A 19,421-nucleotide genomic window follows, 5' to 3' on the forward strand; every position below is an offset into this window, starting at 1 on the left:
GAGTGTGATGAGGAACTAGGATGACTTCTTTCTTCCAGTGGCAGAGTCACTGTCCTGACAAACCTAACTGATGAGCACTAATCCACAATAATAAGGTTCAGAAAAAACTGATAGGGTTCTTTTAATAACAAGTATGATCGCTAAACATCAGAGAAATTTTGTGTCAGCCTCTCCTGCATGTAAGATGAGGTCTTGCCCCAGGGTCTGCACCAATATTGGCACTGGACACACTGTCCTGATGAGGCACCACTTTGTGTTTCGGTCTGTTGCAACCCTGAACACTAATTTTCAGGTCTCTGAAACATAGTACAAAGAGTCTGGCTCTGTTACTAATATTCTACAAAAACCCCTTCTTGGTCAGCTAATCAAACTCCATGCAACAGCTGTTTAGAGTCCTGACCATTTTAAATCCCTGCCTACAAGTAAAGCGGGGAGAAAAGCCGCAGAGAGCAAAGTCAGATCCAGTTGAGTAAACAAATAAGATTCATTTCTTGGACTGAGAAAAAGATTGTGGTCTCTGTTGCAGAACCAGAGAGCAGATTTTAATCATCAAGTGGTTGTTCTAACACTAAAACTGAATTTTCTGAATCAGTCATAGAAATGAGTTCCTGACCAGGGTTTTGGAGCATGTCCTACATTGCGGGTAAAACAGACCCCACTGCCAATAGCGGAGATAATCACCCAGTGCTGTAACCAGCTTGCCATGTCCTCCTCAAAGGCCACACTGTGTAGGACAGGCACTAAACCTGCCAGGATGGAATAAGTGGATTAGAGGGACTCTGGGCGGCGGGTGCCTGGTCTGGCACCCCTCAGGGGGCAAGGCGAGAAGCAGGGCACAGAGCTGCGGTTGGACTTGGACAGGCACCAGAGCCAGAGGAGCAGCCCTGAGCTAGACATCATCACTTGAGAGTTGTGAAAATCATACTCTATTTGGTGTACGTGCCATTTATTTTTTTAGTGAGTTGGCAGGGAGAAACATCCCAAAAAAAGCAAATCAATGTCCTGTGAAAAGTGCAAACGCAAAGTTTAGGGCTGAAAACATTTTCATACCTCTTAGGAGGAACTCTGTTACTTATTGACACTTCCCTGTCTCATCTCTGCTTCACTCTTCATAGTTTCAACTGCTGTAACTTTTATGGATTTAGACATTCACCCGTTACGGTCCCACCTCCTCTCTGGGTTGGGGACACCACCTCTAGCCTTTCCCAACAGTTCATCTTTCTACCAATCAGTCTCCGCATACTAGAAATTCATTGCTTGTCGCTTGTCGAATTGGCTCTCTACAACTCCATGTACAAAGTGCAACTGCTTTTCCACCTCAGTATTCACAACAGTTCCCAGTAACGAAGCCTCAGAGGCATTAGCATGGTATGTGGCAGTCCCTCAACTTACAAGAAGCCTTTTTATTTGTTATGAACACATTTGTCAAAGATTAACATTGTAATACAGGAGTGACATGCACTACAATAAGGATTTTTTTTTTTTTTAAACAAATAAGCTGTTGGCAGCATGTGAACTGCAGTAATTCCACCAACTCATTACTAAACAGCAGGGGACCAAGTACAAGGTCTTATATCACCGTGGCTACCAGGTCAGTATTAATGAGGAAGGAATGTCAGTGTGACCACGGGCCCCTCTCAAGTTCGTCTGTGCACAACAAACACGGGCAGATAGGAAAGAGCAAAGATATTTATTATCACCATACCTGAACACAAATGGAAGAGCTGCTACAACAATTCTACCAACCAGCAATTCTTTTGTTTTTCAAATGGAGTGTAATGCAGACAAAAATCAGATGCACACTGAGCCAGGTATTCACCCAGTGATCGTCTGCCTCTTACTTACTCATGTGTTTTGATTTAAATTTTTTTTTCCTAAATATGCAAATATTTTGGGGCAGTCTAGAATTCCTAGTATAACAAACTCCTCTCAAATTACAGGCAAAAAAGGAAACCTTTTTATGTATGTCACCTGCAACAGCAGTTCTTCTTGACCTCCCATAATTTCAGAACTTTATCCATAGTCCTCTCTCTGACAGAAGTTAGAGTTGCTTTTGCAGGGTGCTGAATTTGGGTTACATGAGACTCAGTGTGTGCTGAAGCTCTCACAGCAGCAGCCAAAGCCTCTCTTTTACAATGAAGGGAACAGGTCTGAGTGTTTCTATTAGACCAGTGGGGTGTCAATATGACATCAAGAGATCAGCCATCATGTGTTGCATTCCTGGCAGCAACAAAGGGTATGAAATGCATCCTACCTGTAAGGACTCCTAATGATAAGTAGAGATGTTCCAGACTGGTGGCGAATGAACTCAGAATTAGTCCAGAAGATGCAAGCAGCCCTCCTAGCATGATACCAACTTGGCAGGAGACATGATTACTGATTAAACTCCCAAGTGGGGCTTCAAAGAAACAAACAAAGGTGGTAGTTAATGGCAGGTCCTCACACACTTCATTTCAACAGTCATAAAGGACAAGCAAGCAGGAGGCAAGCAGGAGAAAATGGTGATAGCAGCTACACAGAGAGATCTTCCAACATTCCCCCTATTGCAATGGTATGAACACCAAAAACAATGGAAACAAACCTTCTAAAAACAATTTTCCTGAAAGTCACAATAAACCTGAAATTTACAGTAGCTTTCTCAGCAGTCATTTTCATAGATCAAAGTCATTACAGGACACAGTCTGAAGTGCTGGGGTCAAGAGAGGCCACAGCAACATCCCACACTGTTCATTACTCCACACTTACAACATTCCAACCTACTGCCACCAGGAATTTGCACTTCAGACCTCAGTAACTTCACGTTTCCCAGATATTCCCTGGCTGACACAGATCAGTTGCTATGTCTCATTCCAGCTGGGTCCCCCTGCCTTTCTAGCAATTCTCATGGATTAATCCTCTTCCACAGGACTAGGACATGGATTTTCACCTAGCTGTATAGCTTGAAAGCAAACCCATGAGAAATTCAGTACAACTGCTGCATTTATACTGACACCGAATCTTCTTTTAGGGGAGAAGACTATTTGTAAATATAAATGTATGGTAAAAGGAAGATGACTGTGACTTGATCTGGAGACAAGATGTACATCCTGTGCTGAGTCTCAAATATGACTCCAACCAAAAGGCAAAAGAAACATATGCTCTGTTAGGAGCTCTCTAACGCAACATGTCTCACAAGACCTCCATAAAAGTACATTTCTGAAAACTTAGATCATCGAATAAGAAAAAGTTCTGCTTCTTTTCTTCAATATGAGGACACTCCCTTCCTGCACAACTATGCTGATGGAAGCAGCTTGGATATACCATGCCCCAGAGAGCCCACAGTAACACTCTTTCCCAGCTGACTCCACCAACTTGTGAATATACTAAAACCAGACGGAACTGATGAAAAAGCAACCACATTAGGCCTGAAAGGGTAATACACACCACAAAGCATTGTAGCACAGTCGACAATGGAGTGGATCCAAGCAGTTCTGGCATAATCCTGCCCAAAGTATGCCTGGAACTCCACAAAAAATATGGAGATGCACCTAGGACAAAAAAATATGAACACCAATTTGTTGAACATGAGACATTTGCTCACAGAAAACACAGGTGTCACTCTTCAGGTATAAAAAGCACCCACTTCTCCGGCTCCCAGGAAAATCAAATCTGTGGTTTGCCTATATGCCAATGAGACGGAGAAATGTTTAAACAGTTTTTAAGGAATATTGGCAGAGAAGATCTACCTTAATGAATGAGGGACAAGACATGGAATATGAGAACAATCCTTGCTTTGCATTGGCAAAAACTGAATCAAAAACTGGTGTCCAACTATTATCTCAACAGTGGGATTACACAATTAGGCTGCTGTAGAGCCTAATTCAGACATATAGCTACTCCAGAGAGATTGCAAATGTTATAATACCACATGTTTCTTGCTGGGTTGTCTGCCTCTAGAGTTTTTATACCTCACAGTATTTTAAACTTAAATGAAGTTGTAATTATCCTCAGCAATATCTAGCCCATATTGTGATGTTGCTTCCCTGGAACATAAAGCCCTAGCTTTCCACTTCTTCACTGACCTGGTTGTTTGCTATTCCACACCTGCACAAACTGGCTAATGTAGTACCTATAGAGCAAACACTACCAATGTGTTGTTCATGGATGGACAAGTGCAAAGCAAATCCTGACAAACAGAGAAACAAAACACAGCAGGAGCCCGTGGACCTTCCAACTTTTAATGAAAGGCTTCCAGGAGATGTCACTTTGCTCTTCTTAACAAGTGTTACTGTTCTACCTGTCTCTGCAGGGGAACAGATTAAAAGGCTGCATAGTTTCATCCTCATTCCTGGATCAACAAGAGATGCCTTTTCAGCCTCTCTTTTTCTCTCCAGCAAATCAATGAATGACCACTTTCTTCAGCTTTTTTTCTTGCACATACTTCATTCTTCTATATAATCTACTGTGTGTCAGCCATTATATCATTTCTTGGATGTAACACATTCCACACATTAAAAATTAATTAAATCCACAAGGAATTCTCTACTGCTGTTATGGAATTGGTACACTTGCATACATTAACTAACACTATATCAGTGTATCTATGCCTCTTTTATGTTTTTGAGTACAAGACCCTAGGCTTTAAATCCCTAAACCTGGTAGCTTTATTTTAAAAGAAATATGAACTTGAGGTAGGAAACACTGTATTTACATTATATTGACTGCCCAACAAGACACTGATTCAGTGTTCCTCACTTACCAAGGTGCTTATCTCTCTGCCTAATATAGCTTAAATGTCCATGTTCACACACACCAGGCTCTTCTGTCTCCAGTCGATATCAAAGTCATTGTGGAAGTAATCTCATCTCACATTGCATTATGTTTATGCAAGGCAGAAATCTATTCCTGTTCTTTCTATTTTTGAGAAATATTTTCTGCATATTTTGGATACCAGAAGGGTATAGAGAGGGGCCTCTTCTCTAGGGCAGAACAGCACCTGAAATACTTGCAGTAGGAGAAGGGAGTATTTATGTGTTTTTCAGAGAGACTCAGGAAGCTAATTCACTGGGACTAGCAAAAATGAGCATGGCTGTGGGGTCAGAGGAACACAGTGAATCCAAAGATACCCTACTTGATTCCTCCCTCCCCAACCAAACCACCAGAGCCTGAAATAGCTCTACCTGCTCCAGGTCTTGATTCTGTAAGAAATCAAGTAGAGGGTGCTGAAAGCTAGAGCAGCTGTCAGAGGAGGCAAGACTAAAACCAGAGGTCTCATAATCCCTCAGCCATCCCTACAGTTTTAAGGGTTTCAGGAAGCCTTTAAAAATGTAGCAAGAGTTTGTACCTAACCAGAATAACCCTGGCAGCTGTGGGACATCAGGGGAGATCTCAAACCCCCTTCCTAAGGTAAAAGAAAAAAAGGAAAAAGATAATGCCACAAACAGGTCAACAAGACAAGCATCAGTTGCCTTTACCTTGTCACGGCCCTGGTACAGATAGTGACAAGGAAGCAGCCAGCAACGATCATCCATCCCCAGCCTCCATCAGGAGGGCCAATGTGCCGGGCCCGCTGGGATGAGGCCATGGTGATTCCTCCCTCCTCCTGGCCTCAGTGGCAAGGGCTGACTCCAGTCAGCATGCCAGGCGTGGGCTGGGGCTGCTCGGCACATGGGTCACTGGCCATCTGAGGAGAGAGAGAAGAAACAGGCAGAGAGGGAGTCAGGGCTTGTTGTACACGCTGTAACCTGCACAGCTGGGCAGGACATACTGCTTCGGCTCTACTGCACAAAAGTGAGAGGTTTCTTTCAAATGCAGTTTATGAAAATTTGTTGGAAACAAGAGGGCCATCAGAATTTGTCTGGTACCATGCTTTTCATGATAATTTGCCCAGCAGTTATATCCTAGCACATGATACCCTCTTCCCCCTACATGTCACAGCATGTAGCATGTAAGTCACACACGTTACCACTGCCAGTCACCCATCTAGCTTCAGCAGGCTCCCCCTGATCATGCCAGTCCCTGGCCTGAACTGTAGTTTCAGTTGCAGTCTCCACACAAACTATCTACTCTTCCCTGTAGAAAATTTAGTGCAAAATTTTTGTTTGACAGAATACATTTTTCACCGTTCTTACTAAAAGGGAATATTCACTGCAAAATCATAGCACATCTGATGATAAAATGGCCTCCTTTTTTCACAAGCCAAAACCCAGATGAAGGCTGTGATCAGCAGGACACAGCAACTTCCTTTTCTGAGCATGAACAATTCACCAAAAGTTGGAGCTAACCCATGCCCTTCTCCTATCCACTTAAATCAAAGTAGTGTCTGCATCCAGGCTGTAAAGTAGTCTCTAAATACACACTGGGTGCTGCAGGACACTGCAGGAGACCAAATGACACCCACGGGATCCTAGGTGAGTAACTGAGTCATGTGCATTGGGGTAGGTTTGCCAACACTTTGGGTGTCACCAGCAGCGCAGGACCAACAGCCCTTAGTCCCTCTGCACCAGTGACTGTATGACAGGGCTTGATCGAGGGGCCCAAGACATCCCAGTTCACTCAGTGCAGGAACACACAGTGCTAGCTGTCAGTGGTTGATTTCAGACCACATTTTTGCCATCATCAACAAGCCCTTAGCCCCTGGGCAGATCAAAGATTTATAAGACGTAAGTAAACTATCTGGGATGCCTTTCAGCTTTGCTTGGAGAGAAAGCTCAAATAGCTTCTACATCACCTAACTATGACAGATACTAAATATGCAACATTCCTACTGACGAGAACGACAGGCTTCACGGGAAATGTATCCTGTTACAGCATGTCAGAGGTCTGCAGAGCCACTCAAAAGGGCAATTCAAGAAAGCATCTGTATGGCTAATAATGTGCATTCTTGGTTCTTGCAGCTGCTCAGAGAGGTGATAGCCAAGGCTTGACTTTGTAAAGCCCAGAGATCCCTGACCCAAAACAGCAAGGCATCTCAGAGCCAACCCTAAATATCACCACAACTGAACCTTTGAGAAATGTTTGTCAGTGGCCTTCCTATCAGAAACTGCACCTCAAAACCATTACAAAATTATTTTAAGAAAACATACACAGATTGCCAAATTCAAAGATGAGTGAAGTAGGAGAAAACAGATATGACAAAATAAACAAAACCCACAACATGTTGAAAGCTTTGCTGAATTCCTACTAGGCTGTAAATAATACCCTGTAATAACACTGTACAAGAGAGTCAGTGGACTACTTAAAAAAAAACAAAACAAAAACAAACAAACAAACAAAAAAAAACCACAAACAAAAACTTAGGTAGTGTTTTGATTGTAAATGGATAAACAATTTTATTCTAATCTACCTGCTTGGTTTTCAAAGCCCAAGAATTGCACCTGATCATACAGGGTAGGATGAAGCCCTATGTGTCGACACAACTCAGTCCATAAATGTTAAAAGCTGAAAACCCTAGTGCAACTCAAAGACAGGAGTTAAGTCCAAAAGTCAGGAGCTGTGCTGTCACATGAGGCATCTGAACTGCCACAGGAAGTGAACAGTGAAGAAAACCGTTCATAATCTCTCAACAAAATGTGTGCTCGTCAACGTTTTTGAGCTGGGACTTAAGCTAACCATGTTTGAAACAATATGCTTGAAAAGTATCAGTGAATAAGAATATCCACAAAAGATGCCAAAACTGTATTATACTGCCACCCAGTTACAAAATCTCAACAAGCTAACATTAAATATTTGTTCCAGGTCTTTGTGTACCCCTTAAGTACCATTTACTTCTCCCTCTGTGTTAGTCCATCTGTATCACACATTTTACATTAGGCCAAAGCTGTTGTATGGTATTTGGAAATAAAAATTACTGTCCTATTTTCTCTCTTCATGTAATAGGCTTTGCTAATATTTATTTATAATTAAATATTTCTATGAAGCTTTCTAATTATTTAGAGCCCAAAGACATGCCCATTCCAAGCATCAGAACATGTACTAATGCTGTTTTAGTGTTCTCTTCTCCTCCATTGTCACAAACATCTGTTTCATTGTAAGTTAAATTGTATTATAAAGCCTTTGCAAGTTCTGTGTTATTCTCTGTGTTTATATGGAATCTAGCACAATAGGGATTTTCATTTCAGCCTGAAGTACTATTACAATATAACCCACACTAGTGAACCAGAAGAGAGCTCAGGTATGATAAAAAGAAAAACTCTTTTGAGTTTTGCTTCTCACTTCCATCGCTCTTTGGAGAGACATGTAGTATTCTGCTCTGCTTGATTATACAAACCATTCCCTCTTTGTATGAAGAATAGGCCACATCTCAGATAGGACACATGAAATAACTAAAGTTCAGATTACGTATCAGCGGTCACAGTAGCTCACAAAGATCAAACAAGAATTCATGGCTGGGATTACAAGAGCTTTTGTAAGGAAAAAAAAGTGATATCTCATGGATAAAGGCTCCTAAGTGAGTTTAAAAAGTCCCAGCTGGATGCAGTCTTTCCAAGTTCATTCCTACAGCTGATTAGAAAAATCACACAAAGCAACTTAAACCCAAATGAGTTTATGATTTCAAACCTCATCTTCAAGGCATTCAATCACTACGACTCTGGTATATAAAGGATCAATGAAACCTCTGGAATGGAGAGCAGGATGGTTTGTCATTTCTGACACAGTCTTCTAACACACAGCAAAAAATAGCAATGGCACCTGACAGAGCTTTCTGAGAAGACTCTGCAAGTGCCCACATGACCGGCAGGACATCACCACCCTCTTCACAAGCCTTGAACTTAACATTTCAAGCAAAAAGTCACTTTTTTTTTTTTTACCTTACGTAATTTGCTTCAGGGCAAACATATAGCAGTGACACTGTGTACCTGCACCCTCCTTTCCTCCCCATCATACTCTGAAACAAACTTCTGACACAAACAAATTGAGGGAAAAAAGGGACAACAGCCTGGCTAATGCAGTAAAATGAGAAAGCATGTTTGTAGCCAAGTATAGCACTATTCACAAAATCTGAAGGAGGCTGAAAATGTCTGCAGTCAGAATTTAGAGGATGCCAGGCACATGACACAGAAGACACACCTTATGTATTTGCCTTCCAGCCCACACGGCTAATTTGTAAACAGACCATATTTCTCATGTGCGGATTCCACCCAGCTGACAGACAATTTTGCAGGGTTTATGTTAGGTTTTGAGTAAGCTGACATGAACTAATGACTGATCTTTTATTTTTAACTGATAGAGTCAATTATACATCCCTTTCCATACCGCTTCAAGCAACAACTGCCTTATGAAATATGTGCCAACACTGGATCAACAAGTTATCTGATGGCTAAGGCAGTGGTTACGTGATTCTTCATGTTGGATCAGTGAATGACCAGATCGTCAAGCAGCACAGTTTGATGCAAACAACCACCACATCCCTGTCTGCTTAGATGGAAAACAAAATTCAACACTTTTGTGAGTGTCTGTGTCTAACCTAGCCACCAAAAAACCCCACTGCTATCTAATCTAGCATGAAGCCCTGATTTGGCAGTGAAGTCTGCCATTAACTTATCCTGCCAAATTCACTTGAACAAGCAAAGCCGGTACCAGTGCTTTGCACCGTGGGGCTACCACATTTTGCACCTAGTACTAACAGCCTCAAAGGTGGATTTATTGCATTATTGCAAGTTTAATATGTTACGTTCAAATACCTGGATGACTGAATAGCCCATAAGAATCCACAAGAGCCACCTGAATTAACAGGGCACTCATAAAGTTCAAATTATTTAGCTCAAGGGTTTCCTGTCAATCATAAATAATGTAATTAGGTGGAATCTGCATAAGCATGTGATAAACCACAAAGGGATCCTGAGCTATTCAGATGTACCTCTGCAGCACTTTTGCAGAGTCTTGGCAAGGCTAAGCTTCTTATTTTGGATCTCAGCAGTATCCTTCATTGCCCCTTCTAGAGAAATGAAGGGTTTTTTTCAAGTTCTGATTATTAAGGGTGGAGGAGGAACTTCCAGGAATGCCAGAAGGGATAACAGTAACCATTCAATAAGCAGAAATATACTCAAAAATTTTCAGAGGAGTCAACAATCTCCACATGAAGAGCCCTAACTAATTTTAATGCACAAATAGCAGTAGCTGGGTTCCACGGCCTCTGTCTGGATCTCTCACCCACCTTCCCAGGCAAGCTTCAGATGGGAACAGAGGCCCTAGTTCGAATTTTAGCTGTACATTAACGTGCTTGGGAAGAATTTGAAGACATATCAGGCTAAGCAAACATAGATAAGCTATTTGCTTACATGGTTACTTGCTGTTATTTTCCCAGAACCCTGCCTGCCAACATACATACAAACAGCAAACATTTAATGAGGTTACAAGCAACCGAAAACAATGATATTATAAGAAATGCCTGGCCAAGATAGAAATAGGCCACCCAGCCTCCCTATAACAGATCAGTGCAAATCTCAACTCCTTGACTTCCCTCTCACTTCAAGGAGTACTGTGCCTTTCACAGCCACCAAACTAATGGGCAAGTTAAATAATTACCTTTCCTCCTGCTGCACATGTCTAAAAGCACTTATTACGTCAACCTGACAATTTCATTCTGAGGTTAGAAAACTTCATTTGCTTACTTGTTTTCTAATTACTTTTATCATGGATAGATCCGATTGTGAACTCTGCAAATGAAGCTGAACGAGCAGAAAGCATACTTTGTCTGAGCAATCACGTCCTCCCCCTTCCCAATCCTCAGTTTTCTCTCATGTTGCATCTTTTTCTTAACCTTTCTGGTACAGGATAAGACTCATTTTGCATATAAGGCCTGATGCCCTCTGGTAGTGCTGGCTGCTCTTATAACACATCTCATATGCATGAAAAGATCCTGCTACTTGAGACAGCTAAAAAAAAGGGTTAAAAGACAATCTTGTGAAAGATATCTGCACTTTGCAACCTTTGCTAGATAATTTTCACTAAAGTATTAAAATTGTGCTTTGCTGTGAGTTCAAAAGAAAATGCAAGCGGGGAGAAGATGGCAACATACTCTGCTGATCCCTAAGAAAGCCTTAGTTACCCAATGTGCCCTGACAGCTCACTAAACATTGACTCTTTTTCCCCAAGATAATACATTAGGGTTAATATGGCAGGATAAATAACATATTAGTTACTTCAGCAGCTGCTTTTGAGAACCCTGGAAAGAAAACAAGTGCTCCTGAGAGCATCTCCCTTACTCGATCTGCTCAGCGAGCAGAAAGGGCAGGTAAGTTTACTGAAAAGGCATGGCTATAACCTTGCACCTCATCACGAGGTCTCTTGCCAGGGAAAGGAGCACAAAAATCCACAGCAGCCTAGCAACTGGTCAGCACAGCGACAGGAGCCACTGACCTTTTAAACACAGCTTGCAGCTAGCAAAGAGCTCCCTGCCCCCTCTGCCCACCCCTCCTTCCACTATAAAGGTTTTCTTCTTTAATTCAAAAACCATATCACAACAGTGTGAAGCTGCAAAGCATGGTATGACAAAGGACAGAGGAACAGCAGGTACAGTCAGACTGGCCTGCCTGATTACCAGGGGTTGGTTTTTTCCTACCTTGTTCACCTGCTCCATTTACACCGTTGATGCACCTGGGCAGCTCCATCATCTCAAGAAATACCACTTCACCTGTCAGACAGTTTGGATGTTTTTTTGAAAATGCTCCATTTGTAGAGGGATACAGCTTCAGCCAGAGGAACAGGGAGAAGGTCAGGTTTGTATCACAGCTGCCCCATAGCAAGAGCATACAGATCTCAGAATATACTGGGGGTCTCGCCCCACTACTTTCTGCTTCTTCACACTGTTCTGACTACACAAAATCAAAATGGCTGTGTGTTAAGATGCCTTTGTGATTTCTGTCAGAATTGCATTGAAGGATTTTGTGCAGTTTATCCCAAAGGAGCTGGCCCAAATATGTATACCAGCATAAATAAGCACAGAATCCAACACTTATTTTTACCTGTTTGATAATACAGAGATGCACATGACAGAAGAATGAGAAGGAAACTTACCTAGAGTTTTCTTTCTGGATGAGTGAGACACATACATATACACATACTGTACGTAACATCTGCTACCTTCATAGTGGAGATGGGTTGGGTGAGGCCTGAGAAACGTGTGACAGTGTCTGTGTCCAGAATGCCAGGACACACTCCCAGAACAGGTTCATTGTCACCAATGAATTTATTTTGTATTTTTGTTGTGAACAACAACACACATAGATTTCAAAGTCACTTTAAGAACATTCGTGCAGATGAATTTTATGAAGAACAAGTATAAAGCAGTCTAAGCGTAGCTGGAGAAAATTCATTAATGCTTAGAGTGAAAGGTAACAGAATTGCATATATTTACTACATTTAACCTATGCACCTAGCTCTAGGGCAGTTTTAATAACTTCCTATATTTACTTACCCTATTAACATAGCTCTAGGATAGATCTCTTTTTCTCAGTTTTCTTGTTCCTAAGATTGCACCAAATATTATTTGAAGGCATTTATTTATGTTGACCTCTTGCTTTAATGCTCTCTTGCTTTTTGTTCCCTTTACTCTGACTACTGCATCTTTAACTATATAAAAAAATAAAAGAAGAAAGGAATTATGAATAAAAGAAAAAAAAGGGGGGGCACAGAATGAGTAGCAAAGAGAGAAGAGGAGGGGAGAAAAAAGGAAAAAACTAGCTAGCAAAGAGATGTATGTTTCATACATCTTTTACAGATCTTTTGCATGTCTTGAAGGATCGAGGATGACCAGATCTGACCACTGACCAGTGTCCTCCCCAGAAGCTTGCTAACCCCCTCATACAGTAGAGCACATTTAAATGGGACACTATGTGATACGAGCATAGAGGATGCAAACAGCTGCAAAACTTCTATCAGCTGGACTGTTAAGCAAAAAAGAGGCACTTTCTTTTTTTTTCTGCTTGGAAAAAATGAGACACTTTTTCATCCTCTTTTTGTTTCCCTGTGCTCCCACCCTAGCAATTGCATACCATGGTAGGCACTACAGTCAGCAGTCTGGCAGGCAGCTAAATCCAAAATTGTGTACAGCTCTTGGGATGCAAAGGCTATTTCTAATCTAATGTATTTTCTCCAGCTGTCCCCTTCTGCACTGGAGGTTAGCTATTTAACTCAAAAAGAACAGCTTGGTTTGATTTCAGCAGAGACTGTTTATCAAGAGTTGCATGATTATGACTTTGACTTTTTTATAGCAACCCAAGAGGTCCTTTCCAAACCTATGTTCCTAAATAAAAACAACTCTATTGAGCATCTTAAGACTGCTACTCTATATTCTCAGCTTTCTTCTCTGTTTAAAGTAGTGTCTGTTCAGTCTCTAGACAAAATCAAAGTTTATGCTTTTCTGAGAAGAATGGCAGATGCGTCCACAGAAATCTTCCTTGTGTGAGCAAGTAACCTTGCGGATTATCCACATCTACATAAGCAGGGCACACGTTCAGCTTCTCAACTTCCATAAATTCTGTCTCCCTCCAGCACTGTTACAAATGGTTAAAAAAAAATAACTACTTACCAGAAACTTCATTTAGGGAATTTTACCAGATTCAGAGTAAACAAACAAACACATAATAAAAATCTCAAAACAAAACCAAAACCCCATCTGACTTTTAATTACTGCCATAGCACCAAGACAAGAAGAGCATTAAGACAAGTTGCATTAAGTGCTTCACCCTTTCCCCCTTTTTTTTGTAACATTCCTGAAAAAATGTGGATGTTTTATTTTGAAAATCTTTAACCACTTTTATACTTTTAAGGAGGGGTTTCCCTATGATTCCAAATAAGAGCAACATTAATAACCTATTTGTATTGTAGTAGTACTTTGGAGATTCTAATCAGGAAGCAGTGTCACAGTGTTGGGCACCACACAAACATCTAATTAAACTTGCCCTCCATCCAAAACATCTCAAGATAAAGAAGGATGACAGCCCAACTTATTAACCCCTATCACTACACTGAACAGAAAATGTTCTTTGTTTGCTTCAGTTTATGCATATGAGGGAGGTGGCTGGTGGAGAATACAGATTGAAGAGAGCATAGATGTGGGAACAGGAAAAGCAATCTGGAAAGTGAAGGGATGTTAAACAGCTGGTAGAGAAGGGAGATGCCAGAGAGGTGCACAGGTGACTGAGGAGACAAAACAGGGGCAAAAGTTCAGAAGACTCCATTTTACCGAAGAGTAGAAATATTCAGAACTGAAACATGAAAAAGATTGTAAACGTAAGGGTTGTAGAGCAGCGCATTACCTGCTGCCCCCTGAGCAGTGAGTCTCTGGGAAGGGATGAGTCATGCTTGCCTCCCACAACAATCACTTTGCCACAGTGGCTTCCTAATTTGTCAAATTTGCCAGGAATTGCTAAACCAAACAGTATAGCTGGAGCCACAGCAGAAATAGCTGCCGTCTGCTGGGTCAGTAGTGAGAAATGTACTATTAACTTCCCTTGTCTGTCAAACCATGGTAGAGGGCTTACAGAAAACCAATGGTCTGACAGAAAGGGTCTATACAATAAGGTTAAGCAAATCATAATGGAAACCTCTTGACCCTTTTACATAGTTTCTGGCTAGGTTAATCCTTAAATAATGTAGTTTAACTATAGAGGGTAAAAAAAATGTGAAGGAATATTTTTCCAGAGAAAGATTGACTTTAATTTACTTCCTCTGAAAATGTGCATTTTTGCTCGATATTCTGAAAGGTTTTTAAACTAACAAGCACAGGACTCACCATTTCATTTTTCACTGTGACAAAAATAACATAGAGCCAGATAATTTTCCTTGAGTACATGACTGTTACCGAAATCCAAGCTGGGACTGTCAGCGTGCACACCCGTAGGAAGGTTATGGTCACGCATGTTCCACCAAACACATATTTTCTCCCTGAAAGGAGAACTCCACTAATTGAATAACTGAGAGCCAACAGCCAGGCTGCTAGGGTAGGGGAATGGTACCATCACTATCTCCATTTTAATGTCGTTGCTCCCCTTCAAGCAAATAAGTGAGAATAACCAAAAATGCTTACAAAAAATATCAGGAAAACTTTTGGGGAGGAAAGAGTCATTCCTGCTGTCCAGTAACTTCAGTTACACAAGACAAGATTTTAAAATTTCAGTTGAGGGACTGTTGATGACATTATCTTATGATGTCAATATACAGATGTACCTGATGACACATAGAGAACTTTTTGATATTTGTTATTTTTCTCATATCTCTCCTTGTTTCAGTATTTCTATATTTTCCTAATTTTAAACAGGTAGTGGGTAGGCAGTGGTTGTGGAAGGGTTTTTTGTTTGTTTATTTATAACTACATTATATTTATCTGTTACTTTTGAGTTTTATAACATACCACTAATTATTAAACATTTTGTCCAACCTTCTCATTTATTGTTGAGCTTAAATATGTGATAGTACAATCATTTTTACCGGCCGTTCCTGTCTGTTTGAGGATCTGTGCACTTCTCTGGATCCTTGAAAAAATGTTAACAACTGACCATAATTGTTTGGAAATTCTGAAAAAGCTTTTTATTCAAAGCATCTTCAGCTGACGCTTTTCCCAAGTCTGGTATATTACTTTTTCTATCTTCAGGAAAATCTTGCCCTGGGAAAGTACACCACTGCAAAGCTTCCATGGAACATGTGAGAATGGGACAGTTTTTTCTCAGACAATTACTCAATCAGTCTATGGAATCACTACTCTGCTTCTTTTACTGATTCTGCACCCCAGATTCTACTTTAGTGATAAGGATCCAAAAATCAACATCTCTTAGGTTAGCTGGAGATGACCTGGTACAGGATATACCAAGCAAATGCTCTTCTGATTCCTCCAGAGAAAATGAGGATATTATCAGGCACACCAGGAGTGCTCAAGCATCAAGAGTGCAGCTGTGCCTGGATAAAACTGAGGGGCTACTGACTATGGAGACATATCTCCTGGCACATACCTGGAAGTGCCAAAGGCCACCCAAAAGCTGTGGCTGCTGCCAGCTTCTTTGTCTCATCTCTGATAAGAAATGAATGCTGATGGACACCATGTCCAGCAAATATCCTCAGTGGGGAGTCCCAGCCTAGGGAAGCACCGTCAACCATTCTGCAGTGTCCTGGGAGAGGTGTCACCCACGGTGCAGGCACTCGCTTGACAGAGGAAATCCAGGAAATCAGGAGGCAAGTCAATGGGAAACTGGTACAACTCCACCTAGAAAATCTCAGTGATGAACCTACAGAATATGTACCTGTACTTGGAGCTCTTTCACAGTTATCATCTTTTTAGCCCTTCTGTTTATAGAAAAGCCTTGTTCAAGCTTTGCAAAATTAATTTGGTTTATAGTGTTCTCAATGTTCCTGTCTGGGTTTTAGTAAGATAAGGAATTGTACTTAAACAAAGACATCTTTTCCCCACCTTCTTGATGAGTTCAGAGCCCAGGTGGCATTGTTGGGTTTTTAACAATTCACACAGAAAAATACTCTTCATGGTTAATTTTCAAGATGTGAATCTTACACAAGTGCTTTCTAAAGGGAAAAGAGACGACTGTTTTAGAAAACAAATTCTGTACCTACAGAACAAGCTATCCAGAAGATTGCCTCTATTTATCTGATGATTTAGGGCTGCTGTTAGTGTCAATTCATCACCTTCTTCAATATGCAATATGTGTTTGCAAAAACTAATCAGGTGTGGAAAGGCAAGACAGGCTATTTCCTTTTGTTCACACAAGCTTATGTTCTGAAATAAAGCTATTAGGACACTTAATGCCATGCATGCTCTTCTACTGGACAATATGCACCATACAAGAGCAAACTCTCACTGTGGCTGTTATTTTTCTTGGGAGGTTTTCAGTTGAAACCCTGAGCTCCACAAAAATAAGAGAGCCCTACTATCATGTCAAAGGCACAATTAATTTTCCCTTTAATAATATTAGTATATAATTACTGTATATACAATAGTGCATTAATATAATCCCCAGCAATATTTGAAGAGAAATCTCTAAATACTGGAAAGACAACTGTTAAAGACAAAATCTAGGATGTCTGCCATTTCCTGAAGCAGAGTTCCAAAAGCAACTACTGATCAATGTTACTTTACAGGGTTAGGTATTTCTGAGAAGTCACTGCACAAATCACATTTACTTTATTAAAAATGCATAACACATCATCATATAGCTACAGGTGCATTCCAATGAACCTATCTCTGCACATAGGTAGGCTTATATATGTGTCCCTGTACAGAACTTTCAGAAAGTAACAAAAGGGAAACTACTAAGCTGGGAAGGAAACATTAAATACTAAAATGAAAGACAAGGAAACAGATGGAAGTCAAGAGGAAAAACTGTTAGCATGCTGTACAAAATAAGTCTCTGACCAGGAAGAATGTGTTTGACTGCGTGCACATCATGAAAACATACATCTACTCACAAGTAACAGTTTGTCTTGGTGAAATCACACACTGAAAGTTAACAATCAACCAACGCATCTTGGGCAGATCAGCACATTCTTCATGCTCAGTCTTCCATTCAGCTTCACGAAGCCATCCATGTTTCAACTACATCCTGGCTTAACAGCTTATTTTAGTTTTTAGGAAAGCTTTAAAGCTTTGAGAAAAGAGCCTCAGGTTCCCTTTGCTGAGTGAGTACTGGTGCAGCTGCTTGATTACATCATTTTCAGAAATGCTTAGCGGGAACTTTCCATCCTACTTAAGGGTGTACTCCTGCTAGTTAGTATTGCAGCTCAGAAATATAGTTTCTCAATCTTATGTTAAAGAACATTTCTTTCTGTAGATAATACTTCTGTTTTGGTAAGTGAAATGTGGAAAAAAAAAATCTACCTATTCCATTAAGTATGTTTTACCTTGGCTTTCCAGATTTCTATTTTAATTCTTTAAAAATTAATCTCCGTTTTCATTTTCTCTGGTGTTCGCATATGGATCCTCAGCTTGTATCCTCTCAGGTCCATAGACACACAGAACTGTCAGCAAGCAGAATATTACACTAAGTGTTCAAACATGTCTATGATGGAGATGTAGCTGGAGAGAATACTTGAAAAAATACCTGACCACAAGAAGCTTGGGATTAGTTTAACTCATAAAAAGCATGAGAAAAAGGGCTTTGCAGAAAAGGACTCAAGGGTGCCTCTGTCAGGAAAACTAACTTTTAAGAAGCAAGGGCAGAAATTTTACTGAAGAGAAGTTTGAGTTACATTAGGAGTAATGAGACAGTATGTAGAAAAAACAGGAAACCACTTTCCCCAGATTGTATCACATTTTGTCTCTTCTCTTCAACATCTACACTGCAAAGGCAGAGAGCTATAAAAGGAGGAAAAGAGCCTATAAGAAGCAGCAAGACAGGACATTAGTCATCTTGTTAAATGTTAGACAGTAATGATAAGAGAGCCTATAAAAGGTGAAATTTTAAAGATTTTGAAAAGGGAAAAAAGGAAAGAGGCTGATGCTATCTAAGAAAAATAACCTAGAAATTTATGTAAGAACTGGTTATAAAAGCACTGATAAAAATGCTCCATTTCTTCTTCCTATTAAACCCAGTCCTAATTACAGCAGCTGAGCATTTACAATGACAGAACCAGCACAGCCTGCCAAATGCCCATAGAACACCCAAACACTCCTATCAGAAACTCTCAAATGGAAACACTTCAGAAGCAAACTACACAGGGTCTTGTTTTTCATGTGATCCTGCAGACCAACTGCTGGCCATTTATCACAGCATCTTGAACCACTGCATTGGAAAGTTTATAAAAACAAAAACCTGGCTAAGAAATTTTAGGAATAGATTGCATAACTTAGTGTAGGCTTTCAACCTGGTACCATGCTCCCAGAGGAGTTACAAGGAAGTTTTTTTTAAAAAAAGTTATCCTGGCTTCTCATTCTCAGCTTCCTTACTAATGTTATCAGTCAAGGAGCTGTTGTGAAGAAATGCATTTGCTGCTTAGAGTGTACAGTCATACGAGTCATATGGTTTGTTCAGTCTTACCACATGTCAACTTGAGAATAAAACTCCAAGAGACTTAAAAGGAGGACTCAACAGTTATCCTCTTATCCTGTTATTCCAGCCAACCTTGTAATTGTCTCTTAACTAGATCTCATTATCAATAATCCTTTTAGTGGGATCAGTTTCACTTTAAATAGCTTATTACATGAATGACAGAAGGAGAAAAAATAATTCAGGAATTACGAGACAACAAAAATTATTTCTAAGAACAATGTTCATATATTGATACACAGAGGATGATATTCCTTAAAAATCTTCTCTCTGTGAAATTAAGTTTTTTCTGTAAAAGTGAATAGACCCTAGTGATTTTTTCAAGAACATCTTCTATTTAAAAAGGAAATTCATCCCACCTAGGGAATAAACTATAACAATTATGATAGCATTATTTGAATTGCATCTTCTGAATTACCTGAGAGTGTAACTTGGAGTATACTGAAGAAG

General features: G+C 40.4%; 1 protein-coding gene across 6 annotated transcripts in view; it reads right to left on the reverse strand.

The window, feature by feature from the left end:
* Window positions 1–19,421, reverse strand: part of SLC16A12 (solute carrier family 16 member 12) — a 32,642-nt gene that overhangs the window by 3,051 nt on the left and 10,170 nt on the right. For 5 of the 6 annotated variants that reach the window (XM_027880494.1, XM_027880496.1, XM_027880495.1 and 2 more), the window contains 3 exons: window positions 5,454–5,662; window positions 3,424–3,527; window positions 2,255–2,398 (listed from right to left, as the gene is read on the reverse strand). In XM_027880494.1, coding sequence (XP_027736295.1) covers window positions 2,255–2,398; window positions 3,424–3,527; window positions 5,454–5,563 — 358 coding nt within the window. In that variant the 5' untranslated portion in view covers window positions 5,564–5,662. Of the gene's footprint in view, window positions 1–2,254; window positions 2,399–3,423; window positions 3,528–5,453; window positions 5,663–11,542; window positions 11,567–19,421 lie in introns of those variants that run through there. The other variant, XM_027880497.1, reaches the window with a different exon arrangement.

The sequence above is a fragment of the Empidonax traillii genome, unplaced genomic scaffold (assembly GCF_003031625.1).
Source record: "Empidonax traillii isolate 1590-97213 ecotype Southwest subspecies unplaced genomic scaffold, ASM303162v1 scaffold70:size1330859, whole genome shotgun sequence".
Taxonomy (NCBI): Eukaryota; Metazoa; Chordata; class Aves; order Passeriformes; family Tyrannidae; genus Empidonax; species Empidonax traillii.